At 31.0% G+C, this 18,050-nt stretch overlaps 1 protein-coding gene across 1 annotated transcript in view; it reads left to right on the top strand.

Moving 5' to 3' along the window:
* Positions 1-11,190, top strand: part of Dop1R1 (Dopamine 1-like receptor 1) — a 91,231-nt gene extending 80,041 nt beyond the window's left edge. Inside the window, exons 5-6 of the mRNA XM_076410375.1 lie at positions 7,254-7,483; positions 10,688-11,190. Of these exons, the coding sequence (XP_076266490.1) occupies positions 7,254-7,483; positions 10,688-11,074 (617 nt within the window). The 3' untranslated portion in view covers positions 11,075-11,190. The remainder of the gene's footprint in view (positions 1-7,253; positions 7,484-10,687) is intronic.
* The last annotated feature ends 6,860 nt before the right edge of the window (positions 11,191-18,050 follow it).

Here is an 18,050-nt window from a genome sequence, read left to right as displayed (position 1 = left end):
TTTAATATATACAGATTGGACTTGTATTCTTAATGAAAACATCTGTATAATATTTAAATAAATATGTTTATTACATTTTTTACAACAGTAAAAAACATCGAACATTTAGCGTTTTTCGATGGTCGAATGTAAGTAAACACAAACAAAAGGATCGGAAACCGCGGCAAACCTCCGAAACACATGCGATCTGCCTATTTTCTCCGTAGCTGAAATTATCACGAACTCGACGAAGGAAAATTCCATTATCGGGCATTTAACAAACACGATAGTTAAAAAAAGAGACCTAACCCAATTAATTAGAGCTTTAAAATATCTATCTCGGCAAGGCTATTATTCTTTCCCGTCGGGGGAAGTTTGTTTCTTTTTCCTATTCCCTTAATTTTTCTTGTTCAGCGAGATTTACCGCACTTTTAATTTTAGCTGAGTAGTAGTCGACAGGGCAAAGCTTTATTTTTTCCCGCAGTAAGTAGTTCCGGCACTACAAAAAGTCAGCTCTACTATAACATTAAAGGGTTATATATATATTTCGTAGGTTCATTTATAAAAATTAAGCAGATATTCGGAAATATACTTGTCAATTATTACAACTTTTAAAAGGGATATATTTCTTCCTTATCTATGCTTTCTTTATTCATAAACTTCATCTTCAACGATTTTTCGCGCCGATTTCACAGATCATCACTCACCTGAAAAGATTTCTAATGTTTGCATTTCGGACTCACTATACTCCAGAATATGGAGCTTTATCTAAGAATAAGACTTTTGTAAAAATCAAAAAACACACAGCTCACTTGGAAACTGTCCTAAGCCAAGATCTAATTGGCATCATGGGTTTTCAATTCTTGCACCAACTAAATTTTTTAAGAATTCCCTCGTTAAATCGTTGAGCCTTTATACTTTGACTACCAATGGCCTCCTTTGGATTTACTGTGTTCACCCAGTAAACAAAATAAATATTAACTTAATTTTTAGACATTTTGGACTTAATAGATTAGACTTATTGAAAATTCCATTATCGGGCATTTAACAAACACCATAGGTAAAAAAAAGAGACCTAACCCAATTAATTAGAGCTTTTAAATATCTATCTCGGCAAGGCTATTATTCTTTGCTGTCGGGGGAAGTTTGTTTCTTTTTCCTATTCCCTTAATTTTTCTTGTTCAGCGAGATTTACCGCACTTTTAATTTTAGCTGAGTAGTAGTCGACAGGGTAGAGCTTTACTTTTTCCCGCAGTAAGTAGTTCCGGCGAAAGTCAGCTCTAGTATAACATTAAAGCGTTATATATCAGGCGTTACTAAAGAAAATGTATATTTCGTAGGTTAATTTAAAAAAATTAAACGGATATTCGGAAATATACTTGTCAATTATTACAGCTTTTAAATGGGATATATTTCTTATTCATAAACTTCATCTTCAGCGATTTTTCGCGCCGATTTCACAGATCATCACTCACCTGAAAAGATTTCTAATGTTTGCATTTCGGACTCACTATACTCCAGAATATGGAGCTTTATCTAAGAATAAGACTTTTGTAAAAATCAAAAAAACACACAGCTCACTTGGAAACTGTCCTAAGCAAGATCTAATTGGCATCATGGGTTTTCAATTCTTGCACCAACTAAATTTTTTAAGAATTCCCTCGTTAAATCGTTGAGCCTTTATACTTTGAACCCAGTAAACAAAATAAATATTAACTTAATTTTTAGACATTTTGGACTTAATAGATTAGACTTATTGAAAATTCCATTATCGGGCATTTAACAAACACCATAGGTAAAAAAAAGAGACCTAACCCAATTAATTAGAGCTTTTAAATATCTATCTCGGCAAGGCTATTATTCTTTGCCGTCGGGGGAAGTTTGTTTCTTTTTCCTATTCCCTTAATTTTTCTTGTTCAGCGAGATTTACCGCACTTTTAATTTTAGCTGAGTAGTAGTCGACAGGGTAGAGCTTTACTTTTTCCCGCAGTAAGTAGTTCCGGCGAAAGTCAGCTCTAGTATAACATTAAAGGGTTATATATCAGGCGTCTCAAAAGAAAATTTATATTTCGTAGGTTAATTTATAAAAATTAAACGGATATTCGGAAATATACTTGTCAATTATAACAGCTTTTAAATGGGATATATTTCTTCCTTATCTATGCTTTCTTTATTCATAAACTTCATCTTCAGCGATTTTTCGCGCCGATTTCACAGATCATCACTCACCTGAAAAGATTTCTAATGTTTGCACTTCGGACTCACTATACTCCTGAATTTGCAGCTTTATCTAGGAATAAGACTTTTGTAAAAGTCAGAAAATACACAGCGCACTTGGAAACAATCCTAAGAAAAGATCTAATTGGCATCATGGGTTTTCAATTCTTGCACCAACTAAATTTTTTCAAGAATTCCCTCATTAAATCAGTGAACCCAGTGAACAAAATGAATATTAACTTAATTTTTAGATATTTTGGACTTAATAGATTAGACTTATTGGCCCCAGAAATCAATAAACATTTCTTAAATACAAATACAAAGATATTTTTACATAAAGTTAAGATACAAAATGATCTGGTTGCACTAGGTGGCTAAAACTATGGGTTGTAAAATGTTATTTAAGGAACTCCAATGTCATATATTAAAACAACTGAAAGTCTTAAAAAGAAAGATACTAACTTTATAAAGATTAAATTGTGATTTCTGAATCAGTAAGAAAAAAATTTTAATTAAACGGTCAATTGAAAAGTTCCTGGCCTGCTACAGTAAAACAAATTTTTTTGGCAAAATTAGTTTTTTTTATTCAACATAATTCCTTTCAGGGATGATGCACTGATTATAGTGATCTTCCAACTTTTCGATACCATTTTTCAAGTACAATACGTCCTTTGCTTCAAAATAGGCCTCAGTTTCGGCTATCACCTCTTCATTCGACGAAAATTTCTTTCCAGCGAGCATTCTTTTGAGACCTGAGAACAGAAAATAGTAGCTGGAGGCCAGATCTGGAGAATACGGTGGATGAGGAAGAAATTCGAAGCCCAATTCATGTTTTTTTCGATACGATGCATTGTCTTGGTGAAGCAGCACTTTCTTTTTCATCAAAAGCGGCCGTTTTCGACCATCGACTGTCCAATAACGCTATGCGATAATCACTGTTAATGGTCCTTCCTTTTGCAAGGTAGTCAATGAAAATTATTCCATGCGCATCACAAAATACACATTCCATAATCCTGCCAGCGACTGTTGCGGTTTCCCACTCTTTGGAGCGGGTTCATCGTGTGCAGTTCACTCGGATAACTGTTGATTGGACTTCGAAATGATGGTGAAATGATCAGTTTCAATTTACGGTCATTCAAAATCATTTTGTGGATTTTTTAAATGTTTTCGTCAGTAACACGCGAAATTCTTTTTTATCCATTTTTTTCACAATAAAAAAAATTGCTTCACTCTAAATGCTATAATTCACAAACTAATGATACGACAGCTGTAAAATGTATACACGTATCTTTTGAGGGTTAGTAGCGCTATCTATGTGTCAGGCCGGGGACTTTTCAATTGACCTGTTATATCTATAAATTATGATACGCATACACAACATGAAAAAATTAAGTTTTGAAGATAAATTCTCGAGCTTAAACACTGAATCGAAAGTTATTATAGAAGGCGTCATTTTTGTCACATTTTGCTTTTTTACTTCCGCATGCTCATTCAAAATAATCTGATGTTTATAGTGACAAGAAATGGTACTGAACGCTAGTATCAGAACAAGTGTGTTGATTTTCGTTCGAGAAATTTCGGTCCTAAAGGTGAACCTCGTTGAAAAACTCTAAGAAATTCTTTAAAATGTCGATGTTAAGAGATATATTTCATCTCGCCACACCTCTAATGAAATATACTTCGACCTAAAACAGTTTTAAAAGATTTACGTAATTCTAGGTACAAAAAGATAGACGATATCTTGATGGAATTAAAAAATATTTTAAAAAGCCTTTTGATACGTATACTGTATAGCGAGGCTTAGTATTCTCGCAAAAATATCAGAAAATTAACCAAAAGTCATCAATCAAAGCAGCACAGATATCATAAAATACTTTACAAAAATTAATACATATTGTATATATGCAAAAACGATACGAGCCTTTCCCCAATCCTTAGAAACCGTGCATAATTTCATCATAATATATCATGGAATAACATACATTCACATTCACTTAAAAACGGAATAATCTATAGTTTTGAAACACTATATCGATGCTAACATACAACTTCAATACCAAGAAACAACTTCCATACCATGGGACAATAACAACTTACGAACTGATATGGTAAAATATAAAACACTAGATAAAAGTAAACCAGTCAACTACATTGACCAATCAATGTTTCATTAATGTCAATATCTATATTCTAATGTTGATTGGTCGGAGTGATTAGTAATTCAGCCAAAAACCTCGCTTACCAGTACTGGAGCACAATATTCGACACAGCGATAAATCAAGAACTTTCTGGGTGGGGAATTTGGGTCTTCAATGACAGCGTTTGACCGTGATCCAGAACTTTTACATCAACAATATATTTAGAATAATTGACTGAGATTAGTTTAAAAAATATGTTTATAGTATGAACTATTTTTATTTTGATCTCTAAAGTTCTCAACTTAATTAGTTAAAAATATTCTCTAAACATTTAATTGATTAAAATTAAAATTTGTTTCTATATATAAAATAATCCCTCTTGTTATTATTAAAGTCCACTTCACTTCACAAAAATCGCAAACATAAATATACACCTAAAAGGTAATACACCTCTTATTCAAAACCGAGTATATATTTTTGAAAAAACTGGAACCCTATAGTGAATCCTGCCAAACTACTTTGAACAGTTTTTTTTTGTTGAAATGCTTAAACGTTTAATTAATATAACCACAACGTTTACAAACTAAACATTATGACAGTACGGTAAAAACAGCATGGTTATAAAAGATAGTTAATTAAGTTTAAGCAATTGTCTAAATAATCTAACGAATCCAACCCCTTGAAATTCCAAGAACTGCTGTTCCCTGAAAGTGTTTCAAAGTTAAGGAATAACATACAAAACTGTCAGAAATTATTGGACTAACTCCCATCGAATATAGAATCAATTAAAAAAAATAGTTACAAAAATTGACAATTCGGTAACCAAATACAGCATCAATTTCAAAATCTATTCTATAATACTGACGCTTTTTGGATTGTTTTTTTTAAGTCTGATTCTGGCCTCGGTGTAGGTCGATCATTCTTGAAAAGTTCAAGTTCAAGCCAAAAGAATATAAAAAACAAGGTAGCGTAAGCCCTTAAATCAAGCGAATTTAAATTAAAAATAGCAAGAGAATAAATACCAATTTAAAATTCAATCTAGCTGCACTGTCTTGGGTTTATTTTTAACGTTTGTGTGTTAATTACACTTGTAGACCAAGATTAACCGCTGTTTTAATTTCGAGAAAATGGAACTTAATTTTAATTAAAGTTTTTGACGGTACCAATTTTTGTTTTCATCCGGAAGTAAGTCTTAAAAATGTTTATTGATTAACTGTTACTTGAAATTAATTAATCTCGTTATGCTAAACATATATCGTGTCTGAATTTTCTCCCTCCTATTATAACAAAAAAAAGCAACAAGACATTCAACTAATGTTAATAAAATTTACTATAGTCTATCCAAAGTAGCAACGAACATACATCATCAAATATATGACGACAAAATGTCGCAATGTTGCCGTATCAACTCTGAGTTTTAGTTTATTTTGGCTTTGACATATTACAAAACTGTAGTTTATATAAAGTAATGAAACAAAAATGTTAATACATACTAATTTATTGCTCATATAATATTCTGAACAACTACACACATATGTATGTACATATATCGAGACAATACAATACAACTTCCTACACTTATCGTCTATAAATTATATAATCATTACCTTTAGTTATTTCCTCTGCCATCACCCAATCCTGAAAATTGTCAGCATTGAATCATAATCCCATATCCAGAAAATGTTATTCAAGTGAATAAATATGCTGTTAATTTCTAGTCTATCCAACATTGGTTCACGATTTCATTTTAGGTCAATTTCTTCCTCAATGTATCTGACCGAGTTCATCCAAACCAAAGGTGATATTCCATTCCAACTCAACAATACTAAGAAGACCAAGAACAATATATCTTCAATGAATTATTAATAAATGTTATGACCAATAATATCTAATCAATTGTTATTTACCTTTTCCATCAACTTTTATTGTCTTAACACTTTTATTATCATCTTGCCAATAATAAATTCTGAAATATCCTTTACACCATTTAAACCCTATATAACCTAATAGTGTACGCAGGGACATCCGTTTCATAGCTCTAATCTATCTATGGTTACTTTTCAGACCGTTCCCTCTGAAATAATTATATTAAATTATATAAATATTGAAAAAACTACTCACTGTTTTTATACAATTCATATATTTGATCTCTGATAGAGTTAACAACAAGATCATTTTGATTCATCACCTGTTTCGTATGAGGACCTTTATTTTTCGTTAAATCCAAGATTAAATTTTTCGTTTCTTGAGATATTTTAATGGCCATGTCCATACTAATGTTCGGTGCAAGAGCAACACGCTGAAAACATTTTCAATAAAAACCGTTGCAACTTAATATTTAACAGTAAAAATGCCTACCTCTCTAACGTATCTCACTGGCAAGAGGAGGCCTCAATTATCTAGTTCCTGACAAGTTCCTAAAACAACCTTTGCTGCTTTATAAACTGTAGTTGTTATAACTAATATTTTTAAGAATTTTGTAGACATTTGCCAACCGAACGACTTTTGGGGGCTCATCCGTTTACGTGTCCGAACGTATCAAACAGCATTGTAACTTTTTTAACCGAAATAAAACGGGAAGGAATATATTGTCTGCTTCTATAACGAATATACAAATTTCGACAGGCAAAACATTACACATCTTGATGACGTATGTTATCTGCTTCTCTGAATAGATTATGTATACTAAACGTATACATTTCCTTTGCATCGCAGAAAAACGAATGCTAGAGCCTGCTCAGTTTCTATTTCCGTAATTACATAAGTCAGCAATTAGAATAAGACACTTTTCACAACACAAATATATTTATATAAGATTCAAATTTCGATTTAATTATTATTACTCTTCTTTACAATTCTAATCTTCTAATCCAAATGACCGTGTATTTGTTAATATATCTATTTATATTTTATTTTCAGGTATCTACTGTAGACTATACTGTTACGCTCAAAAACATGTGAAGAGCATTAGAGCAGTAACCAGACCTATAGATTTGCCCAATTCAACGACCAAAAAGAAAAGCATCAAACAGAAGAACAAAGCTCTTCACATACATCTGCACAATCATCAGAGCTCGCCATACCACGTCAGCGATCACAAAGCTGCCATTACAGTCGGTATTATCATGGGCGTATTTTTAATTTGCTGGGTGAGTTGCATTGTTTTAGTATTAACATAACACATGGATTGAAAAGTCCCGTGCTTACCAAAGAAAACGTTTTTTTTTTTCGTTCAAAATTAGTTTTATTCGTCAACGTAATCTTCATCAAGAGCCACAGAATTATTCCAGTATCGCTCTGACATTTCACTATCACTTTTGCAGAACGACATATCTTTTGTCTCAAAATAATCCTGTCACCAGTTTCTTTCCACTCATTTCCATGATGATCGTTTTCATTACAATGTGAAGTAATTGATCTACGTTTCACCCGTTGTCAAATATCGACACAACAATTCCGGTTTATTACGGTTATGACGGTTATAAATATGACCAAACACTGTTCATCATCATCAATACGTTCTTGTTTTACGTCAACAGTGAGCATACGCGGCACCCACTTTGAACAGAGTTTTATCATAATCAAATGCTCATCACTACATAGTATAAAACAAAGTCGCCTTTTCTGTCCCTATATCCCTATGTGTGCTTAAATCTTTAAAACTACGCAACGGATTTTGATGCGGTTTTTTTCAATAGATATAATGATTCAAGAGGAAGGTTTACATGTATAATACATGCATAATATACTAAGGCAACATTGTTAATTTTAGAGGTTTCTAACGTGATGTCGTAAATTAACCTATTTTTTTAGGCTTATTTAGCAATTAGCAAAAACGCTGCCTAACCCTACGAGTTAGATCAAATTAATGTACTACAGTATTGTACACCATAAAAAGGTCTACAAAAAAGTCCGCGATGGTATATGTTTATCTTTTAGGGATAACCCACATTAACCATTTTTATTGTTTACTTTTTACGTGAGAAAATGGCTTATTTACGAAGCTATTTTAAGCAATACGGCATTAATCCTTATCGAATTAAGTACCTTAAATACAGTGTGCAATTAATATAGATCAATATGGTTCCTTACAGCATGTAAATTAAACAAATATTTTCGGAGATATTACAAATTTAAAATTTGCGTTTAAAAATGTGTAATGTAATAAAAATTGTATGAATTTAGATATTCCAAAGATAGCAGGAAATCTTCATAGTAATTATAGGGGAAGAGGAATTGTTTTACTCCAAATTTAATGCGTGCAGGCCAAGGGCAGTAATGAATGAACCAAAAATACTGGATCGATTTTAATCATGTTTTCATTGAGTGACATAGGCATATATATTTTATGCCCGTGCAAAGTCGGAGCGGGCCGCTATGTTTTTATATACAACGTTCATATTTTTTCTGTAGTGTATTTAATTTAGTATCAGTATTGCACCCGTGCGAAGCCGGGGCGGGTCGCTAGTACAATATAAAACCAACACGTTCTTTTGATATATTTACGACATTAGCTAAATCACGCAGCTTCACTTTCCGATCATTCAAAACGGTTTTGCCGATTTTTTTATGCTTTCTGGTGTTACCATTTGAACTAGTAACGATTTGAACGCCCACTGCATTCTGCATAATCGGTGTCTCTACAGCCACGTTTGAAGCCAGCAAATCAATGTTTTATTGTTGTTTAAGGTACAGCGGAGTCCTTATAAAACTTTTCAAGCCATCGCTTCGCTTGAACAGTATATTTCCTATCAAAAAGCAGTGTAAAGTTAAAACACGAAGTTGGTCTTGATCCATTGTTTGTTTTGTTTTCAAAAGTAGTGTCAGTCTTAGCACAATACCTCACAAACTAATGAGTAAAATAAAATTTTATCAGGTTTCTTTTGAAGGTTAGTACTAACTGAAAAGCTGTGAATGCAATAATACTAGCACCATCTATGTGTTGGGCCCGGGACTTTTCAGTCGTTTTTATATACTATTTTCAGTTGATTTAGCAAGGAAATTTATATTCAATTTTAAGTTAAAATATAAAAATATTTTCGCCCCTTTTCCAAGAAACGTACATTGGTATTTTTAATTTGTTGGATGAGTTGCATTGTTTTAGTAATAACATAACACATGGATTGAAAAGTCCCGTGCTTACCAAAGAAAACGTTTTTTTTCGTTCAAAATCAGTTTTATTCGTCTACGTAATCTCCATCAAGAGCCACTCATTTGAATATCACTTTTGCAGAACGATTTATCTTTTGTCTCAAAATAAGCCTGTCACCAGTTGCTGTCCAATCATATGACGATCGTTTTCATTACAAGACACAAAAGCATCATTACAAAACACAAATAGAGCAGACACAAAAATATAAACTGAACGTGTACATCATATCATTTACGAATATTTGTGCATGAGAAAACTCTGTGCAAAGTGGGTGCCGCATGAGCTCAATTTTGACAAAAAACAACGACCAGTTGATGATTCGAAGCAGTGTTTGAAGATGATCAAGCGTAATAAACCCGAGCTTTTGCGTCGATATGTGACAATGGGAAACGCAACAGTCGGCTGGCAAGGTTATGGCGTTTGTATTTTGGGATGTGCATCGAATACTTTTCATTGACTACCTTCAAAAAGGAAGAGCCATCAACAGCGATTATTACATAGCGTTATTAGACCATTTGAAGGACGAAATCGTCGAAAGACGACCGCAATTGAAGAAAAAGTGCTGCTTCACCAAGACAATGCACCGTGTCACAGGTCAGTGAAAAAGATGGCAAAAATCCATGAATTGGGCTATCAATTGCTTCATCATCCATCGTATTCTCCAGATGGCCCGCAGCGACTATTTCCTTTTCTTAAATCTCAAAAGAACATTCGCTGGGAAGAAATTTTCTTTGAAAATGTCTTTTTTCTTGAATTTATTCAAAAAAAGTTGGGTGGTCGCTATAATCAGTGTATCACCATTGAAGGGAATTATGTTGAATATATATATAGATGCAAAGTCACAAAAGAACACTAAATATAAAATATTATTTCAATATACATAGTGTCACTTTGATCATAACATACATACAGCATACATAGTGTGAGTGATATTGTATTTCAAAATATACATTTAGGGTATGAAATGTTTATGGAGGGAACACCATCGTAAGTAGACGGAAGATCCCCGTCGTCTATTCTTCGATTCGTTCTTTCCGAGTAGGTTTAGATGCTAAATGATAAAATAACTTAAATTTTCAAAAACCTTATTAAAGGGTTTTACTTCGAAAATATGAAAAAAAAATCGATTGTTTCTATTTTCTAGACTAGAATACCCCCTCAACTTTTAGTTCAAGTAAAATAACATACATTATATTTGCAGGTACCGTTTTTCTGCATAAACATCGTAGCCGCATTCTGCAAGACCTGCATCCCGGACATCACCTTCAAGATCCTGACCTGGCTGGGCTACTCGAACTCGGCCTTCAATCCGATCATCTACTCCATCTTCAACACCGAGTTCCGGGAGGCGTTCAAGCGCATCCTCACCGCCAAATATCCGGAATGGTGCAAGTGCGGCTACCAGTCAGTATCGGTGAATAACGAGAAGTACGTGACCGATTACGGCACGAAGACGCTGGTGGTAAACGCAAGGAGGAACGGCTCCTTCGGTGAGTTTTCGAGCGAACATTTGAGCTGTGAATCGGTGAGGCAAACCAGGGTTAATTCGGCTGCCGACGTCCTGGGCGACGACATCAATGACATTTGACAGGACTACGATCATCTTCAGGACACCATGGTGTAAGAAGATGAAGACTGTTTATAGTTTCAGACTGACTACTTAATTATCGTGAAAGATCATTCTTCCAGTTTCTCTAATTTTCTGAATGATTAGACTAGCCTCGGAGAACATTTTCCTTCCAACAAAACTGAGCATTTCAAAAGATTCTACTTATAGGTTTGTTTGTTTAGTTTCTAATGAATCAACATTTAAGTTTGATTTTAATATAAATATGGAGCCTATAAATTAGTTTTAACAGTTCATCAAGTATTGTCCTTAGATAGTTACTACATTTTCCCAATTTTCAAGCAATTTACGGTTTGCAACTCACTAGAACGTTGTATCTTTTGAGATTGTCCATGAATCAATTCATTTTTTTTGCTTTTTTTTTAAGTAAACCAATGCTAACATGTCAGAACAAGTAGTAATCAGTAGGAGCAAACTGTGGGGAATAAGGCGTGTAGGGTAGCACTTCCAATTTTCATGTTTTCAAGTATGTTTTCACCAGTCTTGGAACACGTGGTCAAGCATTGTAATGCTGAAGAATAACATTGTTCTATCTTTGCTCATATTCCGGTCGTTTTTAGCACAGCGATCGGTCCGAATACCTGAATTGTAGTCGAGAACGATCCCCATTGATGGTTTCATTAGGTCTTGGCTCTTCCTAGTATACCACACTTAGAAACCATGATTTTTTCGCAATGGATTATAGTATTGAATCCATTTGTTATTACCAGTAACTATACGATGGGAAAAATATCTTTGGTTTTATCGTTTAAGTAGCATTTCACGCACAACCAAACGTCTTTGAATACATTTGGGTTAAAATTCCTATGACACAAAGGATCATTCACATATTCTTCATGCTATTGAAAATAGTTTTTGGTACTACCCACAAAAACTCTGCATATTTTTTTTTGCTTTTTAACGAGTAATGCCTTCAAATTGGTTTTCCTACCCAGAACACCCTTTATTTTTGGCTAAAGACACAATTTAAAAAAAACAGTGGTCACATACTGAGACTAATGTAGCATGCTTGCCATAAGCTCCAAATAGAATTCGTTTTGTTGGCATTTTCAGGAAATCACACATACCGAAGAGTGAAGCCTGTCGGTGAGGCTTCAACATGAAATTGGTTACAAATGTACCAGTTGCGATTTAATACACAGTAACACCATGTATTGTAAATTCTTAAAAATTAATTTGTAGGCCTGTTACTAAAACTATAACCTATTTAAGTAAACAAAAATAAGTTCTTAAACGCCAAAATTAATATATACCAAACGATTAAAATAATTTACTATTAATTATTATCTAATCATTCAAAAAAATACTGTTAACTATATTTCAATATATTTTCTACCTATTTTTCGTTTAAATATCAATGTTAGATCTATATAGATAATTATAGATATATAAATTCCAACATTTCCAATTGGACTAAACCTGTACATTTACATAATTCTATTAGGACATCCGGCTTTTGTTAAACGAGAGGTAAAGCTCATTATAGACCAGATCTAATTAAATCCAACCGAGTTTTATAGTGTTGATGTAATAAAAGTTAATTTGTGTATAGTATCTCCATTCTTGTAATATATACAATTTCCATAATATTGTAATGACAAAAGCGTAAAAATATGGAAATGGGAAATTACATTTATATTGCGGAAGACTGATGTTGCAGATCTAAAGGGGATTTTTTTGAATCTAAAATCATTTTAAATTTGAAATTCATGTTGCGTAAATATTTAAACTGTTAAATTTGTTTGACTGACATTTTAATTGAAGACATGGAATAATATTTATACACTACAAGCTGAACTAATGTTGTTTTTTAAGAAAAACATTGGGCATATTGACTTAAAGTTTTTAAAAAATTTCTTTGTAATTATTTTTACAGTCTCATTAGTACGAATTATGATTTACTAATATATATGATTTAATAACATTCTTATTATTTCAAAATTATTTATATATATTATTCGTTTTAAAATTATGATAATTAATTTTAATTCATATAGTTATGATGACGCGATACATATCATTTTTACTGTTTTATGTATTCTTTATCAATTAAGGTTGAACTAAGTTCCGAACTATAATCTCCATATTAAGTCTACCGACTGAATACTACCGAAAGATGCTGATAATGACTAGACCCCTTGAATATTGCTTTACCTATCTTTTTCTTTAGTTTAAACATTAAAAATAATACTAATAGTTATTAAGGGGGTTACCCGAAAAGCAAAACCTATATTGTTAGAAGAGCAATATGTAGAAATCGAATAATGACAATTTTAAACAGAAACCTTTTAACCTTAGAAGCCCGATGAAGCTAAAAACAAATACTGACAAGATCCTATTCTAACTATAAACACCTATTCTAATAATAATACAAAACAAACAACAGAAATTGTATAATTTTAACAATAATTATATAATAAACAACCATTAACTTAAACTCTTTTAGTTGGTCACTCGCCTGTTAGTAAGCTTAGTGCCTAGACTGTGGTTTATACAGTAGGTCCAATAAAATAAACCATAATTGGTAAAAAAACTAAAACATTATTTAAATAAATTCTAGTTATTATATATAAACTATTTAGAAATTTTTAAAAAAATCTTACCTTCAAATATTTAATTAATTTATTCTGTGATGTATACCAAAGACAAGCATATCTAGTCAATTTCACTTAATTAACATTTTTATGTTGTATTGAATTAATTAATAATATTATTAATATTTATGAAATAAAAAGACGTACGCGATATAGAAATAATGTTTATATATATAAAAGATTTTATACTGTTTATAAAGTAAAAAAGAAAGTAAGAAAAGTAGAAATATGTGATAAACTATTGTTTTGAGTTAATATACAAATATTTATTATATAAATAGTTTATTTTGTTATGTTAATTTTAATTATTATTACGAAAAGTACGAAAATACATATCGACTATAAGCGATTAATTACAGTATTTAACAGGTGTGATTATTAAGTAATTTAAAATCTTAGCTCTAGGGTAAAAACTTAATTCATTAGTCTCTTTTCTAAATTTCTAAGTTTTGATTAAATTAACAAAGTTTTTTTTTCTGCAGCTGAGTTTCCTCTTATGCCCGAATCTTTTATGACTACAACAGTAATTCTATATTCAGTCGCGAAAAAAGCTCATTATTTGTGACAAAAATGTAGTTTTAATAACATATAACACTTAAAGTCCGGTTTACAAAGATTCTGTTGCTGCAATATTCTTAAGCCGATAGGTCGGTTCATTAATCTTAGCCGATAGGTCGGTTCATTAATCTTAGTTTGGCATCTAAAAAATAAACTCAATGCATCTTTTGTTGCTTTCTGCATTTCTTTCTTGCATCTTTTCAGTTTTCCTCTATGCAAAGCATCATTTTTAACTTCTATAAATTATATTCATTTGTTATATTGCAGTTAACATAAAAGCCGCAAATATAACAGAATAACAACAGTACTAGTAGCACACTAAGACGTACTCTAAATTTTATGAGAATAATAGAAAACTTACATTAAGAACTAAAACGTCAATTATTAATACTTGCAAATGTAATATCAAATTAATATTAATATATAATTCCCAGTAATATTTCTATTATGAAACAATGTGAACAGTTTCTGTCGACTTTTTTAATGGTAAATAATATTATTTGCCGATTCCTTGCTATCGGTTACCAAAAGATTTTAATTATTATCGTTGACTTTAAATGCTTCAGATCAATTTCTATGTTTCCTCGACATCTCTAAGTTTATCGTTATTACCTTTAGTTCAAAAAGTGATCTCTACAAAATCATGTTAAAAAATAACTGGTTCTACATTTAAACAATATTTTAAGACCAGTAAATTTGACTGTACATCGCATTTTAATCTAATAATTTTGTTTCTATCACTGAATTTATAGAAAATCCTTTGGAAACGGTTTTATATAACTACTTCAACAGGTCGTTTCTTCCATTATATATATATATATTTTTTTATTTATTTAATAAGAATAACATTTATACACTACAAGCTGAACTAATATTGTTTTCTAAGAAAAACATTGGCCATATTGACTCAAAATCTAAAAGAAGTAGCTATAAGGTGTTATTATTTAAAAAAAAATTAGTTATTCTTACAGATCTCATTACTGCCAATTATGATTTACTGATATCTATGATTTAATAACATTCTTATTATTTGAGAATTATTTTTATACATTGTTAGTTTTAAAATTATGCTAATTAATTTTTATTCAGATAGTTATGATGATGCGATACATATCATTTTTACTGTTTTATTTATTCTTTATGAAGTAAAGTTGAACTAAGTTCCGAACCACAGTTCTCCATATTAAGTTTACCGATTATCTACTACCGTAAGATGCTGATAATAACTAGACCTCTTGGATATTGCTTTACCTACCTTTTTCCTCAGTTTAAACTAGAATAATAGTAATAATTATTAAGCAAAATACACGAAAAGCAAAAAATATATTATTAGAAGAGTAATGTGCAGAAATCGAATGACAATTTTAACCTAATATTTCTATTATGAAACCATATGAACAGTTTCTGTCGGTTTGGTGGTATTTTTTTGGTGGTAACTAATTCAAGAGATCATTTCTTCCATTATATATATTTTTTCAATTACATCTGTTAGTGTATAAACCTGGTCGATTGTTCAATGTTTGTTAATAAACCTGAGCTGATGTGTAGATAATATGTTTTTTATCTCTATAATATTTATACATATAAACCTTCATTTATATTAGATAAATACACAATATAACAACTTTATATAAAAAATATATCAGAAATAACCGTGTTTAATAGGTTCTCCGAAACCTAAAAGAGAACATATCTATTCATAACATAGTTTAATGTGTATAATTATTCGTTTTATATATCTGAGGGTTCGTTTTTACTGTCGTTCTATCTTCTTTATTACGGGCGTTCTGTTGAAGCTATGTTACTGTACAAACTGTGCATTTTTCGTTTTATTTTTCATTAAAACAATTTGACGGTACGAGTTTTGGCCAGTTTCATTTAATGGTAGCCATTTGGGCGGCAGCTGTTTATAAGTTTTATACGTGTTTGTAGACAGGAAGGCGAGCGGTTTTGTCGATTTCATAAAACAAATTGATCTGCCATGACAGGGCAAGTTTTTCCTGCAACTTTTCGATTTAGAAACATTTGACCTCAGCAGTGGAAATACTGTTAGTGGATATTGGATATTCCACTAATAGTATTTGCCTTTTTTTCTTTAGTAACCTTCTATTTATACAATTTTTCTCTAATGTCGTAAATAGTAGGTATTTTTAACATCATAAAAGCATTTTTACTTATTTAAACTTGTAATTAATATAGTATTTTTCAATTTCTACCAACAAACCGTTATTTTTTCAAATATTTATCAATATATAGTATTTTCTTCATCTGATATCATAAGCAACAAATATTATTAATACTTACATTATTTTTACTTATTTAAACTTGTAATAAAAACAGTAGTTTACATTAACCACCATCAATAGTACTCAATATTGTTCTTGTATCCTCGTATTGTATCTTGTTCTTTAATAATTTTCAATATGCAGTATTTTGATCATCTGGTATCCGACATAGAAAGTATCATTAATTATATTTAAAATATATTTACTTATTTAAACTTGTAATAACTAAAACTTGTAATGTAAACATTTTAATAACGTACGTACAAAAAAGCTTTGGATAGACTATAGCTTATTTTCAATTTCCTAAAAGATTAGGGTAGCTCAAGATAATTTGTAGTCTAAGCTTTTCCACTATTTCTATATTTGATGCGCAAGCTGTACTCATATATAATATGATACTTTATACAACAAGGTTCTTTTTTCATCTAGTGCAGAGGTTATTATATGATCAACCAATGCTAAGTCATACAACTAAATTGGTTAAAAATGGCCTTGAGATTATTTAAAATGCCTTCTAAAATAGATTCATTGCTGTTGGTGCCACAAGAACACTTTATTTAGCTTGTTTAATAATTTTAATATACTTATTGATATTATATTTCTCATCTATTATCACAAACAATTAGAATTTGTAGCACATATTAATTTAACTCACATCTTTAAGAATAAATTGTACTAATGATAATTTTCTATCACTTTATAAATAGCTATAAGAATCTATAAAGACACCTAAATAATTAATTTAACATGAACGACATCATTTATTTAACCCTGTCCGCAAAAGGCACAACATTCCCCAATATACATTATGGTACAATGAAAAATAAATAACGGTAAATAAAAAAAACGAGAAAAATGCTTCTAATTTTGTTATTTTCTGTGTGTTTCTTATGAGCTCCCTTATGGAGGCTATTGAGAATGTTCCCCTTGAATGTGGGGTATTTTTTACCTTTTCTCGTATACAGATCTATGTAGCTTATTATTACAGTCAGAGAGAAATGGTTACAAAGACATGTATAATAAAAAGGAAAATATATTTTAGGCATATGATCAATAGGCCTGACCAAACGATACGTAATATTTGAAAAAAGAAACATAGAACAAGATATGTTTAGATGGTATACACACGAACAAAAATATATAGATACATATCAACTTTAATCGATTTATTTTATTACAATTTTTGTAAAACAAACTTTTCCATTATATTGGGTATATGGATGGCATATTGTTTGATATATTAACATTAGATTATAGATATAATCTCTATTAACATTAGATTTTCGGTTTCCTTTTAATATTTCTTAGAAATCTGCTTTTAATATGCATTCTATACTTTGTGCATATGACATTAATCTTTCTCAAATAATTTAGCTTTACTATAGAATCCTTTTATCAAAGATCTAAAGGAAAACTATAATGACACGACTCAAATTGTTATGCAAGTTCGCATAATGGGTTGAGTACTATTTTTTATAATAATATATATAAAAATATAAA

The sequence above is a fragment of the Rhynchophorus ferrugineus genome, unplaced genomic scaffold (assembly GCF_030347505.1).
Source record: "Rhynchophorus ferrugineus isolate W39M unplaced genomic scaffold, kcgeb_rfMv2 rfM7, whole genome shotgun sequence".
Taxonomy (NCBI): domain Eukaryota; kingdom Metazoa; phylum Arthropoda; class Insecta; order Coleoptera; family Curculionidae; genus Rhynchophorus; species Rhynchophorus ferrugineus.
This window is presented reverse-complemented; position numbering and strand designations above follow the sequence as displayed.